This window comes from Bison bison, unplaced genomic scaffold (assembly GCF_000754665.1).
Source record: "Bison bison bison isolate TAMUID 2011002044 unplaced genomic scaffold, Bison_UMD1.0 scf7180017864163, whole genome shotgun sequence".
Classification (NCBI taxonomy): Eukaryota; Metazoa; Chordata; class Mammalia; order Artiodactyla; family Bovidae; genus Bison; species Bison bison.
The window spans coordinates 2,829,904-2,848,724 of record NW_011494735.1 but is presented as its reverse complement, the minus strand read 5'-3'; the positions used below and the strand labels follow the sequence as shown (position 1 = coordinate 2,848,724).

Genomic DNA, 18,821 nt, shown 5'->3' with positions numbered 1-18,821 from the left:
TTCTCCAACACCACAGTTCAAAAGCGTCAATTCTTTGGCGCTCAGCCTTCTTCACAGTCCAACTCTCACATCCATACATGACCACAGGAAAACCCATAGCCTTGACTAGACGGACCTTTGTTGGCAAAGTAATGTCTCTGCTTTTGAATATGCTATCTAGGTTGGTCATAACTTTGCTTCCAAGGAGTAAGCATCTTTTAATTTCATGGGTGCAGTCACCATCTGCAGTGATTTTGGAGCTCAGAAAAATAAAGTCTGACACTGTTTCCACTGTTTCCCCATCTATTTCCCATGAAGTGGTGGGACTGGATGCCATGATCTTTGTTTTCTGAATGTTGAGCTTTAAGCCAACTTTTTCACTCTCCACTTTCACTTTTATCAAGAGGCTAACAGAAGCAGAAGATATTAAGAGATGGCAAGAATACACAGAAGAACTGTACAAAAAAGAGCTTCACGACCCATATAATCACGATGGTGTGATCACTGACCTAGAGCCAGACATCCTGGAATGTGAAGTCAAGTGGGCCTTAGAAGGCATCACTACGAACAAAGCTAGTGGAGGTGATGGAATTCCGGTTGAGCTATTTCAAATCCTGAAAGATGATGCTGTGAAAGTGCTGTACTCAATATGCCAGCAAATTTGGAAAACTCACCAGTGGCCACAGTACTGGAAAAGGTCAGTTTTCATTCCAATCCCAAAGAAAGGCAATGCCAATGAATGCTCAAACTACCGCACAATTGCACTCATCTCACACGCTAGTAATGTTCCAAATTCTCCAAGCCAGGCTTCAGCAATACGTGAACCGTGAACTTCCTGATGTTCAAGCTGGTTTTAGAAAAGGCAGAGGAACCAGAGATCAAATTGCCAACATCCGCTGAATCATGGAAAAAGCAAGAGAGTTCCAGAAAAACATCTATTTCTGCTTTCTTGACTATGCCAAAGCCTTTGACTGTGTGGATCACAAGAAACGGTGGAAAATTCTTCAAGAGATGGGAATACCAGACCACCTGATCTGCCTCTTGAGAAATCTGTATGCAGGTCAGGAAGCAACAGTTAGAACTGGACATGGAACAACAGACTGGTTCCAAATAGGAAAAGGAGTTCGTCAAGGCCGTATATTGTCACCCTGCTTATTTAACTTATATGCAGAGTACATCAGGAGAAACGCTGGACTGGAAGAAACACAAGCTGAAATCAAGATTGCTGAGAGAAATATCAATAACCTCAGATAGGCAGATGACACCACCCTTATGGCAGAAAGTGAAGAGGAACTCAAAAGCCTCATGATGAAAGTGAAAAAGACTGCTTGGGGCATATGAATTTATAAGTGCTCTTTTCTACTGGGATAAGAGTAGTGTAATGAAACTGAAAGAATGTATTGTTATAGATTAAAAGACTCTTGGTTTTAAGACACTATTTTTCACTTTCTGTCTATATCACTTTGGGTCAGTTAGGTTACATCTTTGACACTTGTATTCATGTTTGAGAATAAGATCTTTAAAAGATGATTTGTCTAGTTACAGAAACATTTTGATGAACAAATACAGTGTAAAAGAAATGAAGAAAATAGAAAATCATCCTTAAACCATCACAGTAAAAGGTGCTGTAGGTAGTATCCATGGATGAATGCTCTAAATTAGTGAGCCAAAAATTAAGGACAGATATTTGCATGCTCTAAAAGTATTTTTTTCAGAATGTTTACTGTTTTCAAAAGGGAAATAGTGAGTTACAATGGAGAAAACTGGCAGATACACATTTTAACCAAGATCAAGGTTAGTATCACTTGTAATAAGACATTTTATCATCACATGATGCATATATTGGAATATATCCATCACATATGGTGCACTTGAGGACATGTCACATTTGTGGTAATGTGTCTTTAAAAATGTGTGACGTCAATCTAGTCATGACAAAACATCAGACCTACCCAAGTTGCAGGACATTCTGTAGTGTTAGCCACACTGGTATGACTGAAGACATCAGTGTTGTGAAAGACTGACGTAAAGTCCATGGTTGCAGAAGACTAAGGAAGCATAAAACTAAATATAATGTCTACCCTGGTACAGAAAAAGGAAGTTAGTGGGAAACTGGTGAAGTTGTTAGTTAATAGCTAATTTCTTAGTTTTGATACTTGTCCTAAGAAGATGTTACCACTGGAGGAAAATGGGGTATATGGGAATGCTGTCCTATTTTTAAACAGCTCTTTTGTGACTCAAATTATTTTTAAAAAAGTAAAGTGATTACTGGGTTTGTGGACAGTGTGTTAACATGTAGTTGAGTTAGCCTTTTCATTGGGACGGACCTCACTTTGTTAGTGTGTGACATTTATTTCTCTGCAGCAATTCAGTTTTTCCACAGGTAGTATCAAGGTGCAGTGGACGGGGTGATGCTTACATCTGACGGTGTTTGTAAGCAAGTTAAGGAAAGAAAGCTGAGGATCCCACAGTTCAGAATGTGGATCTTTACTTCATCTCTCAATTTTCAAGCCAGTGCCTCACCCTTACCTATACTTTGGCCAGCTTCTAAAATTTGAAGTCTATCCACTTGGGTTTTTCTGGAAAATAAGCATTTCATATCTTATTGGAATTGTAAGAACTGGGTATTCATAATAACTGTGAAAGAGAAATATTTTCAGTCTGATGAGAGTATGTAGACCCTACCCTTCTGTGCCTCAATTTGAAGTAAAAGTACATCTTACAGAGATTTTGTTATGATTAAGTGAGGTAATATGTATAAAGTGCTTTGAGCCGTGCTTACCATTTAGTAAACACTCAGTACGTGTTAGTGCGTATTTGTACCAGGCCCACACTGTGTTACCCTGTTCTAGCAGTAAATGGTTCAGCTAACTTTAAGGAGTATATATTCCCATGGACTACAGTGCAACCCAGTGGCTCTGAGTAGTATAATTCTTCTAGGGGGATTTTTTTTTTTTTTTGCTAGGAAAGAAACATGTATTGTCTCATTGTATTAAACTGATAAATCTGAAATACTTGTGAAGCAACTTTTTTTAAGAAGACAATCTAACTTGAGAAAAAGTTTAAGAAATAGAAAAGTAATTTTAAATCCTGAAGTTTTTATTTACTTCTCATGGTATGGCATTCTAACCACTGAAGGTGTCTATTAGGTATTTTGGAAGTGGTTGTCAATTTCAGTGGGAAAAGGCCTAAAACAGTTTTATTCGTATGTTTCAGAAATCTAAAAATTAATTTTTGAGTAATTCCATTACTTTTTAAAATAATTGTTGTCCTCATAAAACTTTCACATGTGCTGTAAGCACTGCATTGATGGGTTCCTGTCACATACCACAGGTAATAGCATGTGTGGAGTAAGAGGAGGACACATGCATGTTATGGGCCTATTCAGTGCCAGGCACCGTTCCAGATTCTGCAGAGACATAAGTGAACAAAGAGACAAAAATAAATTCTGTTCTCAGGGAGCTGATGTTTTAGAGCATAGGAAGACATTAAACAAAATAGATAAAATGCATTGTGTGTTATATGTTGACACATATAGGAAAAGGGGTAAAGGGTGCCAAGGGGTTAGGACAAAGGATAGTATAATCTAAAATAGAATAGACAATGAAGTCCTCACTAGGATGGCTCAGTATCCGAAGTAAAGTGAGCCGAAGCCATGTAGCTACCTAAGAAGAAAGCTTTCCTGAAGTATACAAATACAAAAGCCTGAAGTCAGAAGTATGACCTTTGAGTTTGGGAAATATCAAGGGGAGCAGGGCAGTGTTGCAGGAATGGTGGGAGATTAGAGGTAATGAAGGGTAAATTCACTAAGGCCTGGAGGCCAGAGTAGTACAGGAGCACTATAAATGTGTTTTTCTTCTTTACTCGCTTTGATTTATGATGTTCTCTGTTCTGAGCATCTAATGGATAAAGTATTTAAGGGTATAAATGTAAATATTTAGCACATAGTAGGTGTTTACTGTTATGGCAAGCTGTTTAAAAGTATTTTAAAGGTCTTGTGTTCCCTTGCTAGAGGGATACTTTTCCTTTTTAATTGCTTCGTATAAAATAATTTGGTATTCTTTATCTTCAGTGAATTTAGTTTACAATTTTGGTGTTTTTTTGTTTTGTTTTGTTTTTACCCCCCAGGTTCTTTTGTCCATGGGGTTTTGTAGGCAAAAATACTGGAGTGTGTTGCCATTTCCTTCTCCTAGTTTACGGTTTTATAGTATTTGCCACCTTCAGTAATATTTATGTTACTAAATAGATGTTATCTTTAAATAACCGAAATGAACATTTTCTTTTATTAGCTTTATTAGTCATAATAATCAGAATCTAGTTTCCTTTGAATTGATAGTTTACTTTCTATATTATAAAATGAGGATTCTTATTCTCATAAAAGTCACATTTAAGTCCTATATTTAGATTTATTTCTCTAAAAGTCTAATTTTTTATCATCTAATTTGATTAGAGTTATATTAGTTAAGGGGGGTCCTTATTTGCTTTTATCAGAATGGAACACTTTTAAGAACTTAGTTTCCTCCCAGAAATTTTTTTTTGCCATTCTGTACAACTTGTAAAATCTTGGTTCAACAACTAGAGATAGAACTGGGGCCCCAGCAGTGGAAGTCAAACTCCTTAAACACTGGCCTGCCAGGAAATTCCTCCAAGGAATATCCTTATACCAAAAGTTATCCCTGGATTTTAAAAAGGTCACTAGTCTACTTTTAGGAATTTAAATACATCTAAGTAGCCCCGCTGTCATTTAAAAATTTTTCCTGGTTGATGGTGTTAATATTAATGTGTTTGAGAGCCTTAAATATTAAACGCTTAGGAGAGCAAGAATATATTCAAGGGCCAGGTAGGCAGAGTATTTTAACATATTGTTCTGGACGTTTTTATGCTGGCCAGGTAAGCCCTATCCTCATTTTCTGTGTATAAGTTTGTAGGACTTCGCCTCCCACCCTCTGTTTTGAAGAGCACTTCGAATCGGTGTGAGAGGTGAATCTGGGGTTGGGGATAATGAAGATGTGAACAGGGAGTCATAATGTTGAAACTGGACATTCAGATCTTTATAGCATGATTTCCTTATTTTTCAAAGAGCAGAAGAATCCCATCGTTTATCATGTTCTGGTTGGACTCCTTTCTTATCGTTTGCTGGAGTTTGAACTTCAGAGCTATGGTGTCAACCCTGCTGTAGTATCTCAGGGAAGCTCCTAGTGTGGGGCTGGTGTCATGGCTCACCCTCCAACCTTTCCTTCTTCACTTCAGCCTCCTGCTCTGAGCTTTCCAATCCCCAGAGTAGCAAATGTTGAAAGAAGTTGCACAGGTAAGTATGTGGTGGGAAAGGCTGGGGGAAAAGATGGTACTGTCATCAGTATTTTAAGGGTGGATGTTGGGCCATTTTACCAGTGAGTCATTTTGTTAGTTTAAAAATACGATGCTTCTTAGAATTATTTTTCATAAAATTACCTCATAAATTATTAAATAAAATCCTAATGTGTTCTAAGAAATAATTTTTTCTTATTGGATGTGAAAGAGGGACAACCTTAAACTGAATAAATCATAAATATTATAATGCAAAGGAAGGGTGTTAGATTGTTTTAAACTTCATATTCTCCACAAAGTATTGAAGGACCGAAAAAACTGATTTTCAGAAAAGAAGCTAAGAGAAGTCAGGGAAAGCATACATCCATAGAGTTAAAATTTTGCCATGTTTAGCTTGGTATCAGAAGGAGGCAAATTTTAGTTTCCTTCTGGTAGCTGTAAACATGCTGTCCTTCCCTTTTTCAAAGTTTTAGTCAGGTAGCTATATATTTTTAAAATTTGCAGGAATAGAAACTTGAAACATCTTTTTCCTCGAAATCTAGACAGGAAGACTGAAACTTTTCTACCCCTCTCTAGGTTTGAGGTTAGTAAAAATAAGTATAGAAGCAGCACAATACTTAGTACAAAGTTTAGCCAACACTTGAGTGAGCAAGTTCACCAAATTGTGTGTGTGTGTGTGTGTGTGTGTGTGTGTGTGTGTAAAATGCCAACACTCTTGACATTTTCTACTTGTCTTTCTTGTATCTTAAATCATGATCTAACAATGCAGCTTTTTTTCTTAATGCATACTTTTTAGAAATAGTTCTGTGGCAGTATAGCCCTGGGTCTACACTTTATTATCATTTTAGGCTTTTGCTTCTCAGAAAGCCTTCAAAAATTCTTCTTTAGTTCCCTCATATCTATACCACGTGATTTTTATTCACTTGATTTCTAAATTCTTTTGCACATACTAAGATGTGCAAAATTATACCCAGGAAAAATTAATTTGGCCTGTGATTGCTAACATTTCTTCAAAGAAAGTATGTCAGGTTTAAAAAGGTTGGGGCACCAGGTATTTGGCATTTCGCATCTCAGAGCAGGGTCTTGAAATACAGAATCCTCAACAGTTTATCTCAGGTTCCAGGGTTTCTTAAATCTACTAGGAGGCTTAGAGACATCCATATCTCCCAGCAAAGCAGACCATATGTCCAATATCTTGAATTCCCTTCCTCTCCCCTTTTTTAGAGCTCCCTACCTCTGACCCCATGTTTAACATTGGTTTAAGATATCCACCTTAATTTGAAAATTTTCTTTCATATTTGTTTTATATTCTGAACTTAACAGGCTTACTGTTATATGTTCTTCCAGTTGTATTCAAGGATAAAATAATGCTTATTTTAATTTTAGTCCATATTGTGTGAGTTCTCAAATCTTATTGCTGGTAAGGCATACCAGTTATAGTTGGTTCTTTAGTTAATATGTGATTGTTAGCACTTTTTGAGTAATTGAAGAATTTTGATTTTAGGATGATACAGTTATCTTTTAAAGCTTATATATTGATGGTTAAAGTTTGAATCTGTATGAGGCATATTGATACAAGCGACTGAGATTTTGGGAAAACCACAAAATCTATTTTACTTCAAATTGAAGCATGCACAACATATCCTCCCTAGATCAAAGTCAGACTGATAGGAGCATTTGTAGACTTTTTGGTAATACTCTACAGAATTTGTAGGTTTGGGGGAGGGGCACATCTTAAGGTATGGTGTACATACCAGACATGGGAACGTCATCTAGTAAGGCAGCTTCAGATACCAGATTGCAGTAACAGGTGTTGGATTAGAAAGAGTGATGTGTTTTCATCTCCCCTTGATGCCCTCTCTGTCTTTCTATGAAATGTGAGCTACCCTGTTTTGTGGGGGTGGCACCTCTTACAAAGTATTCCTGTAACTCCTGTAAAAAATCTTGTTCCAGAATATTTAACTACTCTCCAAGATAATTGTGGGTATGTTCATATAAGTCTCTGGTTTTCTGCTGAATCACGTTTCCATCCAGAGTTTCCTGTGCTGCCTTTTCAGAATTCATTAAGGCTTTTATTGCTCATTTATCAGGCCTTTTGCATTTACTAAAACTGTGAAGTGAATTGCTTTTATTTATTTCCTTATCAATTTAAGTTGACGATTTTAGAAATGATCAATTTAAAATGTATCTAAATCTTCACTTTTCTTGGATCCATCCTAAGCAGATTATTAAACTATTCATTATACATTTATTTATTAGTATCAAGCCACAGTATTCTAGAGCTAGTAGGACTTTGAGAGTAGTTTATTTTTTTAATAGAAGGAAAGATCATTTGTTTTTCCCTGCTGCTGCTGCTGCTAAGTCACTTCAGTCGTGTCCAACTCTGTGCGACCCCGTAGACGGAAGCCCATCAGGCTCCCCCATCCCTGGGATTCTTCAGGCAAGAACACTGGAGTGGGTTGCCATTTCCTTCTCCAATGCATGAAAGTGAAAAGTGAAAGTGAAGTCGCTCAGTCGTGTCCAACTGTTAGCGACCCCATGGACTGCAGCCTACCAGGCTCCTCCGTCCATGGGATTTTCCAGGCAAGAGTACTGGAGTGGGGTGCCATTGCCTTCTCCTGTTTTTCCCTAAAGACTTCCAGATATTAAATTCTTTGTTCTTTGAGAAGCTAATTTTTTTTTCCAATGTTAGTACCTCTCTCTCCTTTTATTTAATCCCGTTTCAATTTTTTTTTTTAAGTTTTTTCTAGGAATGAAAAGTAGTATTATTTATTACAGTTGTGAAGTAGGATTGGTAGTTCAGAATCCTGTTACCAAAAAATACCACTAGAACAGAAGTTCCTTGGGTTGTAAATATTTCTAGGTGGTAGTATATATTTGATATAGGTGCACAGTATTCTTGTTTCATAGAATCTGGGCAGTGTCTTAATGGATTTGACCTATCAACTTTTCCTAAAGGCCAGTATTGAAGATAAGTAGATTTCAGATATCTTAGCTTCTTGTGATTGGTTTCAGTTTGGTTTACTACATCTTGGTAAAGGCAGATAAATGTTAATTGCAATTGACTGTGTTTTTTTAAATTAATTTTCTGCCTACTTTATAGATAACAGAAAACTTCTGTGTATATGCATGTGTATGAAATGTTTTCTGATAGTGAATATGAAATTGGGAGGGCAAAATAGGCTAGAAGTCAAATTCTGTGTTCAGCAATCAGAATGAATTAGTAAAGTCTCCATTAGGGAAGCGGGAGTAAAAAACAGTCTTGTTACTCACACCCACTACCTATACTTGGCTCTCTTTATCCTTTATAATATAAGGTGATTACAGACTCTGTTGCTAAAGGTGAAAATTTGTTGGCTATAGAAAAGTCTTCATACTTTAATATTGTTAAATAGTTAATTTTGTGATGTGTCACAGGTATCAGCATGTTAACAGTAAAAACTCCTAGCTACTTTAGAAATGGAATCCCCAAGAAAATGTTGCCATTAGGTATTTGTTCTTATTTTAACCTAGTTGATAAATGTATTCTACTTGTTTAATGCTACAGTGTCTATTTCAGTAGCTTATAATAAAAATATAGTTTTATAATAACCATTTTAATTCCTTGAATGATTCAATTATGTTCATTATATTTTGAAAGTTAGTAAAAATATTAATTTGGAATATGAAACAGTAATTACTTTTTAATTGGTGTAGTAATGTTCTCTTAAGCATAATTTTATTCTAAAATTGTCTCTTTCTCTAAAAGAGATAGGATCAGTCTGATAGAGACTAGCTTTTGTTTCACATACCTCTAGTCAGTTCATTCTCATTCTTCTGCTAACGGGATCTTTTTGACTTGCACACATATTTGATGTGGCACCCTCTACTTACCTCTTTTGCCCATTACTGCTTCTCCCATAATGAAGCTTATTGTTTTGGGAGAATACACACATTAAATTATTAGCTGAATGTCTGAGAGTCAGTGTACTATCATGGTTAAAATCGGGGACTCTAGCAAATTGTATGGGTTCATGGCCCTTCTTTGGCACTTATCAGATATAAAACCTTGGGTGCATCAGATATATGACCTTGGGTCATATATGACCATATATCTGATGCAGTTCTCAGTTTTCTCATCTAAAAATAAAGACTAAATAAGTGAACACATGAGGATTACATACATGTTACATAGCTCAGCTCAGTTCAGTTGCTCAGTCGTGTCCGACTCTTGAATCACAGCACGCCAGGCCTCCTTGTTCATCACCAACTCCCGGAGTTCACTCATACTCACGTCCATCGAGTCAGTGATGCCATCCAACCATCTCATCCTCTGTCGTCCCCTTCTGTTCCTGCCCCTAATCCCTCCCAGCATCAAGGTTTTTTCCAGTGAGTCAACTCTTCGCATGAGGTGGCCAAAGTATTAGAGTTTCAACTTCTGCATCAGTCCTTCCAATGAACACCCAGGACTGATCTCCTTTAGGATGAACTGGTTGGATCTCCTTGCAGTCCAAGGGACTCTCAAGAGTCTTCTCCAACACCACAGTTCAAAAGCATCAATTCTTTGGTGCTCAGCTTTCTTCACAGTCCAACTCTCACGTCCATACATGACCACTGGAAAAACCATAGCCTTGACTAGATGGACCTTTGTTGGCAAAGTAATATCTCTGCTTTTTAATATGCTGTCTAGGTTGGTCATAACTTTCCTTCCAAGGAGTAAGCATCTTTTAATTTCATGGTTACAATCACCATCTGCAGTGATTTTGGAACCCCAAAAAATAAAGTCTGACACTGTTTCCACTGTTTCCCCATCTATTTGCCATGAAGTGATGGGACCAGATGCCATGATCTTAGTTTTAACTATGAAGATTATATAAATACATTTAAAAGCATTTAGAATATATTTCCTGGCATATAGTAAGTGGTCAATAAAAGTTATGTAATTATAGTTATGATACAGTATTTTCAGTGACTGTCTAATCCAAGGGTTCTGATTTGGTGTGAGAGTTTCAAAGAATGGGAGAAAGAGCATTCTAAGCAGAGGTATCATCTTATGCAGAGGTACAGAGGTGGAACCATCCCCAAGAAAAAGAAAAGCAAGAAGGCAAAGTGGTTATCTGAGGAGGCTTTACAAATAGCAGAACAAAGAGAAGCAAAAAGCAAGCGAGAGTGGAAAAGGTACATCCAATTAAACGCAGAGTTCCAAAAAATAGCCAGAAGAGACAAGAAGGCCTTCGTCGATGAACAGTGCTTAATAATAGAAGAAAGCAACAAAAGAGGAAAGACTGGAGAGCTCTTAAGGAAAATTAGAAACATAAGGGATCATTCTGCCCAAAGATGGGCACAGTAAAGGATAAAAATGGTAGAGAACTAATAGACCCTGAAGTGATCAAGAAGAGATGGAAAGAATACACAGAAGACCTGTATATAAAAGATCTTAGTGATTAGTCACCCAGAGTCAGACATTCTGGAGGGCCTTAAGAAGCATTGCTACTAGTAAAACTAGTGGGTATGACGAAATTCCAGCAGAACTATTCAGATCCCTAAAGGATGATGCCATCAAGGTTTTTTCTTTCATTATGTCAGCAAATCTGGAAGACCCAGCAGTGACCACAGGATTGGAAAAGGTCAGTCCTCATCCCAATCCCCTAGAAAAGTAGTACCAAAGAATGTGCTAACCATTGGACAGTTGCACTCGTCTCCCATGCTAGTAAAACCATGCTTAAAATCTTTCATGCTAAGCTTCAGCATTATGCGAACCAAGAACTTCAGATGTCCAAGCTGGGTTTAGAAAAGGAAGAGGAACCAGAGATCGATTTGCCAACATTCACTGGATTATAGAGAAAGCAAGGGAATTTCAGAAAAACATCTATCTCTGTTTCATTGATTATGCTAGAGCCCTTGTGTGGATCCTGACAAACTGTGGGAAGCTCTTAGAGAGATGGGAATACCAGACCATCTTACCTATCTCCTGAGAAACCTGTGTGCAGGTCAAGAAGCAACAGTTAGAACCCTGTATGGAACAACTGATTGGTTTAAGATTGAGAAAGGAATACAACGGGGCTGTCTGCTGTCACCCTGTTTGTTTAACCTATATGCTGAGCGCATCATGAGAAATGCTGGGCTGGATGAATTACAAGCTGAAATCAAGATAGGTGGGAGAAACATCAACAACCTCAGATACGCGGATGATACCACTCTAATGGCAGAAAGCAAATAGGAACCAAATTAAGCTGAGGCATAAGGTTTGTGTTGAATTTTGAGATAATTACTACAGCAAAATTATGTGTTACTGTCATGATCTATGGAATCTTGGTTTGTATCCTTTAGGTAAAATTAAAAAGAGATATGAGTGAACTCCGGGAGTTGGTGATGGACAGGGAGGCCTGGCGTGCTGCGATTCATGGGGTCGCAAAGAGTCAGACACGACTGAGCGACTGAACTGAACTGAAAAAGAGATATGAGAGTAAGAAAGTAACAAATTCAGTGTAGTGGTTATGAATGTGACATCATATTGGTTGAGGGAGGTCTTCACCTAGATTTTTATACCTGATTTTCCTGTCTGTATACATGCCCTCTTAACCTGGCAATGAAATTTAACCTACTTTTCTTTACCACCTATCATTGTCCTTCCAGGCATCTTCCTTGTTGACTGTATTTAAAGTTTTTTGTTTCTTGGGCTTTCTCTCATTTCTGAGCACTTATCCATGCTGTCTCTGATGCCAGTTTCCTGCATCACTCACCCCACACACTTTGTGTTTTTTGTAATAAAAATTAACAAATTTAAATATATGTTCACATATTACTTTATAATAAGATCTTAAGTCTCTTTCCCTTAGTTAAAGTTAGATATTTCCTTATTTGTGTTCCCAGAGCACCTATACAGGTTTTCATAGAACAATTTTTTGTTTACAGGTGTTTTTCCTAGCTAGACTGTAAGCTTGTTCAAGACTTGGAGCTGTTACTCAGTTTTTGTGTTCATTAGCACAATTTTTGGCATAATTCATATGTTAGCATGTTCATTGAAATGTAAAGAGAGATCAGTCAGGGGTCTTAAAAAACTAGTCCAGATCTTAAACTAAGAAGGTGATAGGAAGAATGGCAAAAAACATGAAAACCATGTGAAGAATGGATAGAACGTGATGATATGCAGAACAAAGGAGGAGAGAACAACTTGGAAAGTCAGTTTTAAATATTACTGATTAAGTTGATTAAAATGTGCTTCTCCTCAGATAGAAATGTCCTAGCACAACTTTAAAATATGCTGCTGGAACCTTGGGAAATAGATTTCAAAGATTTCAAAATCAAGCTACATTTGTTTGCTATCAGGAAAAGGACTACTCTGCCATGGATTATGTTTCTATTCCCTGGGAATAGGATTACATGCCTGAGCCAACATTTCCAGCATCATAGACAGTAAATGATTTTAGAGTAAGTTCCTTCCAGAGGTCTTGGTGAAAGAAAACTGTGCAAGATTAAATATCATCTGTCCTGCCTTGGATATGGTCTGTTTTTACTGTTTCGTATCTATCTAAGTTTTATTTTTAAAGTTTCATTTGTATTTGTCCTAGTGTTGTTTCTGTGACCGTTTAAAAAGCTCCAGGCCTTTTCTCTTATTCCTTCCCTTTTGTAATTACCATTCATCGAACCTGGATCAGGGGCCACTTTACCAGTCTTTGAAGTTGTTTGTTGGTTAAGATTATCTCACGTTTGAGGTTTTGTGAATTCTTCTGTGATTATTTTGACTTACTGAGTTTGGCTTTGAAATATTATATTTAGATGTTAGGAATGTTAGACCTTAGGAATTCATGGCTAGCCCTAATTAAGTAATGAAGATGTTTACTGGGAAGATCCAGCCAACTTAGTGCTTCTATTCTGCTTCTCAGTTTAATTCCTCTCTACTACATTTTGAGGGCAACTCTCTCTCTCTTTTTTTTTTTTTGCAGTGGGGGAGTGTCAGGCTGATAGAACTAGTGTATGCTAACCTACGTAATATATATATGTATGTATGTGTCCGACTGAACTGAACTGATGTGTGTGTGTGTATATATATGCTGCTGCTGCTAAGTCACTTCAGTCGTGTCCGACTCTGTGTGACCCCATGGACGGCAGCCCACCAGGCTCCCCCGTTCCTGGGATTCTTCAGGCAAGAGCACTGGAGTGGGTTGCCATTTCCTTCTCCAATGCATGAAAGTGAAAAGGGAAAGTGAAGACTGTCAGTCGTATCCAACTCTTAGCAACCCCATGGACTGCAGCCTACCAGGCTCCTCCGTCCATAGGATTTTCCAGGCAAGAGTACTGGAGTGGGGTGCCATTGCCTTCTCTGGTATATATATATATATTCTGATTAGTGCTTATGGATTCAAAGCAAATAAAAAATGTCTTAGTTACCTGTTTTAGATCTGTGTTCAAAAAGGCTTAAGAAACATTGTTTTTGGTAGATACGTATTTTGTGTATTTTTCTCGGTGAAATCTCACCTTTAGCTTCTCCTTTCTTAAAATATCTGGTATGAGAGTTGAGAAAGAAGGTGGTCAGTTAAAATGGATGTAAACCCTTTGTATGTTTCCTTGAAAAAAGCTGAAAATTACATGTACCAAATATTTGAACAAATTTTATATGTAATGTAGAGTGAAGCATGATTTTGTTTTTAAATTAGTTTTTAAAATTTCTGTTTACTGAGTTGACTTCAATATATATGATATAACCAGTAATTTTAACGTATTTTGGCCTAGTGTTGACATATCCCCTTTGATAAAAAGTAGATTTCTAGGTTCCTTTGATTCTTACCTATTCTCTTCCAGGGGTAATGTGAATATCTTACCCTTTCATATCCAGCCATTCTTATACTCATTAATGTCAGAACTCTCTCAAAATATACCGTTTATACACTTCTTCATCACTTCTACCGTACCACTGTATTCTGAGCCACCATCGTCTCTCACCGACCTATTTCCCTGCTTCCACTCTTATCCCCTCTTGTCCATTCCTTACAACTTAGCTGCAGTCATATTAAATGTATACTTAAAGAAAATATCCCAAATTATGTCACTCTTAAACTGCCACCCAAATCCTCTTCTTTTTTTTTTTTTTTTTTTTTTAAAGCCATACTGTGCGGCTTGTAGGATTTTAGTTCCCCAACCAGGGACTGAACCTGGGTTTCAAATCCAATTCACATAAGTAGTCAACAGGAGCTAATTATAACAATGATAGTTCCTAGTATTATAGTTGATAAAATAATGATAAAGATGATTGGGTTTATTATTACGGGAAGGACATGAACCAACATTATCGAGGTACAGGCCTGATAGCTTAGTTAGCTGACCTTACTACTTCCTGCTAAAGTCTGAGCAAAAGCTACTCAGCTAAATATGAACTACAGTCTGAAGACAACTTCTGCTTTGTTGTATATTTTTAGGCTATAAATCTCTTCAGGTATAAATATAGAAAGATATTTTTAAAGAAAGTATTAATTTGTTCAGTTCAGTTCAGTCGCTCAGTCGGGTCTGACTCTTTGCGACCCCATGAATCGCAGCACACCAGGCCTCCCTGTCCATCACCAACTCCCAGAGTTTACTCAAACTCATGTCCATTGAGTTGGTGATGCCATCCAGCCATCTCATCCTCTGTCGTCCCCTTCTCCTCCTGCCCCTAGTCCCTCCCAGCATCAGGGTCTTTTCCAATGAGTCAACTATTCTCATGAGGTGGCCAAAGTATTGGAGTTTCAGCTTCTGCATCAGTCCTTGCAATGAACACCCAGGACTGATCTCCTTTAGGATGGACTGGTTGGATCTCCTTGCAGTGCAAGGGACTCTCAAGAGTCTACTCCAACACCATAGTTCAAAAGCATCAATTCTTCGGTGTTCAGCTTTCTTCACAGTCCAACTCTCACATCCATACATGACCACTGGAAAAACCATGTAGCCTTGACTAGAAGGACCTTTGTTGCCAAAGTAATGTCTCTGCTTTTGAATATGCTATCTAGGTTGGTCATAACTTTCCTTCCAAGGAGTAAGCATCTTTTAAATTCAGTCACCGTCTGCAGTGATTTTGGAGCCCAAAAAAATAAAATCAGCCACTGTTTCAACTGTTTCCCCATCTATTAGCCATGAAGTGATGGGACCAGATGCCATGATCTTAGTTTTCTGAATGTTGAGCTTTAAGCCAACTTTTTCACTCTCCTCTTTCACTTTTATCAAGAGGCTCTAGTTCCTCTTCACTTTCTGCCGTAAGGGTGGTGTCATCTACATACCTGAGGTTATTGATATTTCTCCCGGCAATCTTGATTCCAGCTTGTGCTTCTTGCAGCCCAGCGTTTCTCATGATGTACTCTGCTTAGAAGTTAAATAAGCAGGGTGACAGTATACAGCCTTGATGTACTCCTTTTCCTATTTGGAACCAGTGTGTTGTCCCATGTCCAGTTCGAACTGTTGCTTCCTGACCTGCATACAGGTTTCTCAAGAGGCAGGTCAGGTGGTCTGGTATTCCCATCTCTTGAAGAATTTTCCACATTTTATTGTGATCCACACAGTCAAAGGCTTTGGCATAGTCAAGAAAGCAGAAATAGATGGTTTTCTGGAACTCTCTTGCTTTTTTGATAATCCAGTGGATATTGGCAATTTGATCTCTGGTTCCTCTGCCTTTTCTAAAACCAGCTTGAACATCTGGAAGTTCACAGTTCACGTATTGCTGAAGCCTAGTTTGGAGAATTTTGAGCATTACGTTACTAGCATGTGAGATGAGTGCAATTGTGCGGTAGTTTGAGCATTCTTTGGCATTGCCTTTCTTTGGGATTGGAATGAAAACTGACCTTTTCCAGTCCTGTGGCCACTTCTGAGTTTTCCAAATTTGCTGGCATATAGAGTGCAGCACTTTCACAGCATCATCTTTCAGGATTTGAAGTAGCTCAACTGGAATTCCATCACCTCCACTAGCTTTGTTCGTAGTGATGCTTTCTAAGGCCCACTTGACTTCACATTCCAGGATGTCTAGCTCTAGGTCAGTGATCACACCATCGTGATTATCTGGGTCGTGAACATCTTTTTTGTATAGTTCTTCTGTATATTCTTGCCACCTCTTCTTGATATCTTCTGCTTCTGTTAGGTCCATACCATTTCTGTCCTTTATCAAGCCCATCTTTGCATGAAATGTTCCCTTGGTATCTCTAATTTTCTTGAAGAGATCTCTAGTCTTTCCCATTCTGTTGTTTTCCTCTATTTCTTTGCATTGATCGCTGAAGAAGGCTTTCTTATCTCTTCTTGCTATTCTTTGGAACTCTGCATTCAGATGTTTATATCTTTCCTTTTCTCCTTTGCTTTTCGCTTGTCTTCTTTTCACAGCTATTTGTAAGGCCTCCTCAGACAGCCATTTTGCTTTTTTGCATTTCTTTTTCTTGGGGATGGTCTTGATCCCTGTCTCCTGTACAATGTCATGAACCTCCATCCATAGTTCATCAGGCACTCTGTCTATGAGATCTAGACCCTTAAATCTATTTCTCACTTCCACTGTATAATCATAAGGGATTTGATTTAGGTCATACCTGAATGGTCTAGTGGTTTTCCCCACTTTCTTCAATTTAAGTCTAAATTTGCCAATAAGGAGTTCATGATCTGATCATGAGGGCGTCAGAAGGCAGACACACTGAAACCATAATCACAGAAAACTAGATAATCTGACCACATGGACCACAGCCTTGTCTAACTCGATGAAACTAAGCCAGGCCATGTGGGGCCACCCAAGACGGACGGGTCAGGGTGGAGAGGTCTGGCAGAATGTGGTCCATTGGAGAAGGGAATGGCAAACCACTTCAGTACTCTTGCCTTGAGAACCCCATGAACAGTATAAAAAGCCAAAATGATAGGACACTGAAAGAGGAACTCCCCAGGTTGGTAAGTGCCCAGTATGCTATTGGAGATCAGTGGAGAAATAACTCCAGAAAGAATGAAGGGATGGAGCCAAAGCAAAAACAATACCCGGTTGTGGATGTCACTGGTAATAGAAGCAAGGTCTGATGCTGTAAAGAGCAGTATTGCATAGGAACCGGAAATGTTTGGTTCATGAATCAAGGCAAATTGGAAGTGGTCAAACAGGAGATGGCAAGAGTGAACGTCGACATTCTAGGAATCAGTGAACTAAAATGGACTGGAATGGGTGAATTTAACTCACATGACCATTATATCTACTACTGTGGGCAGGAATCCCTTAGAAGAAATAGAGTAGCCATCATGGTCAACAAAAGAGTCAAAATGCAGTACTTGGATGCGATCTCAAAAACAATAGAATGATCTCTGTGTTTCCAAGGCAAACTATTCAATATCACGGTTATCCAGTACTATGCCCCAACCAGTAACGCTGAAGAAGCTGAAGTTGAACGGTTCTATGAAGACCTACAAGACCTTTTAGAACTAACACCCAAAAAAGATGTCCTTTTCATTATAGGGGACTGGAATGCAAAAGTAGGAAGTCAAGAAACACCTGGAGTAACAGGCAAATTTGGCCTTGGAGTACGGAATGAAGTAGGGCAAAGGTTAATAGAGTTTTGCCAAGAGAATGCACTGGTCATAGCAAACACCCTCTTCCAACAACACAAAGGAAGACTCTACACATGGACATCACCAGATGTCCAACACCGAAATCAGATTGATTATATTCTTCTATTCCAGCCAAAGATGGAGAAGCTCTATACAGTCAGCAAAAACAAGACCGGGAGCTGACTGTGGCTTAGCTCATGAACTCCTTATTGCCAAATTTAGACTTAAATTGAAGAAAGTAGGGAAAACCACTAGACCATTCAGGTATGACCTAAATTAAATCCCTTATGATTATACAGTGGACGTGAGAAATGGATTTAAGGGACTAGACGTGATAGACAGAGTGCCTGAGTAATTTGTTAGAACATACTTAATCTTCTTTGGGCAGCAGACTCCCTGAAGCTGTTCTGTAACTCTGACTGTAATTTTAGGGGCTAGAATCCCATACACCTATCCACCAACCGCCTAAGTAGTCCCTAAAAGGAAAAAAGATTTTTTTTTTTTAATGAGTTTTGTTTCAGCAAAGTGACAGTGGAAAAAAACACTTTATAGTCTGCAAATTAAGACTCTTTACACATGAAATTTAAAAGGTTTGTTTTAAAAAACTTAAGGATACATTTATTTCCCTTTAAATCATAATTACTGCTGAGTTCTAATTCTAAAAAAGGAAAAACACAGGAAAATGGCATGGAACTTACAGAATTCAAAAAAATTTCAGGAAAGTACCAGGATATCTTTCATCAATTTTACATACATAAGTTAATTCAAATGGAGCAAAGTGAACTCTTCTTTTGATGATTCTGATATAACATTTAACTAACTAATAGACTCTTAGAATTCTGAAATTAATTGTACAGAATAAAAAACTTCATTCTACAATAGACTGGTTCCAAATTGTAAAAGGAGTACGTCAAGGCTGTATATTGTCACCCTGCTTATTTAACTTATATGTAGAGTACATCATGTGAAATGCCAGGCTGGATGAAGCACAAGCTGCAATCAAGATTGCTGGGAGAAATACCAATAAC

The 18,821-nt window shown here is 38.0% G+C and overlaps 1 protein-coding gene across 6 annotated transcripts in view; it reads left to right on the top strand.

The window, feature by feature from the left end:
• CNOT2 (CCR4-NOT transcription complex, subunit 2) overlaps window positions 1-18,821 on the top strand; it is a 132,621-nt gene that overhangs the window by 70,323 nt on the left and 43,477 nt on the right. Inside the window, exon 3 of one of the 6 annotated variants that reach the window (XM_010841519.1) lies at window positions 5,230-5,287. The exons of the other annotated variants lie outside the window; for them this stretch is intronic. Within the exon in view, the coding sequence (XP_010839821.1) occupies window positions 5,267-5,287 (21 nt within the window). The 5' untranslated portion in view covers window positions 5,230-5,266. The remainder of the gene's footprint in view (window positions 1-5,229; window positions 5,288-18,821) is intronic. 6 annotated transcript variants of the gene reach the window in all.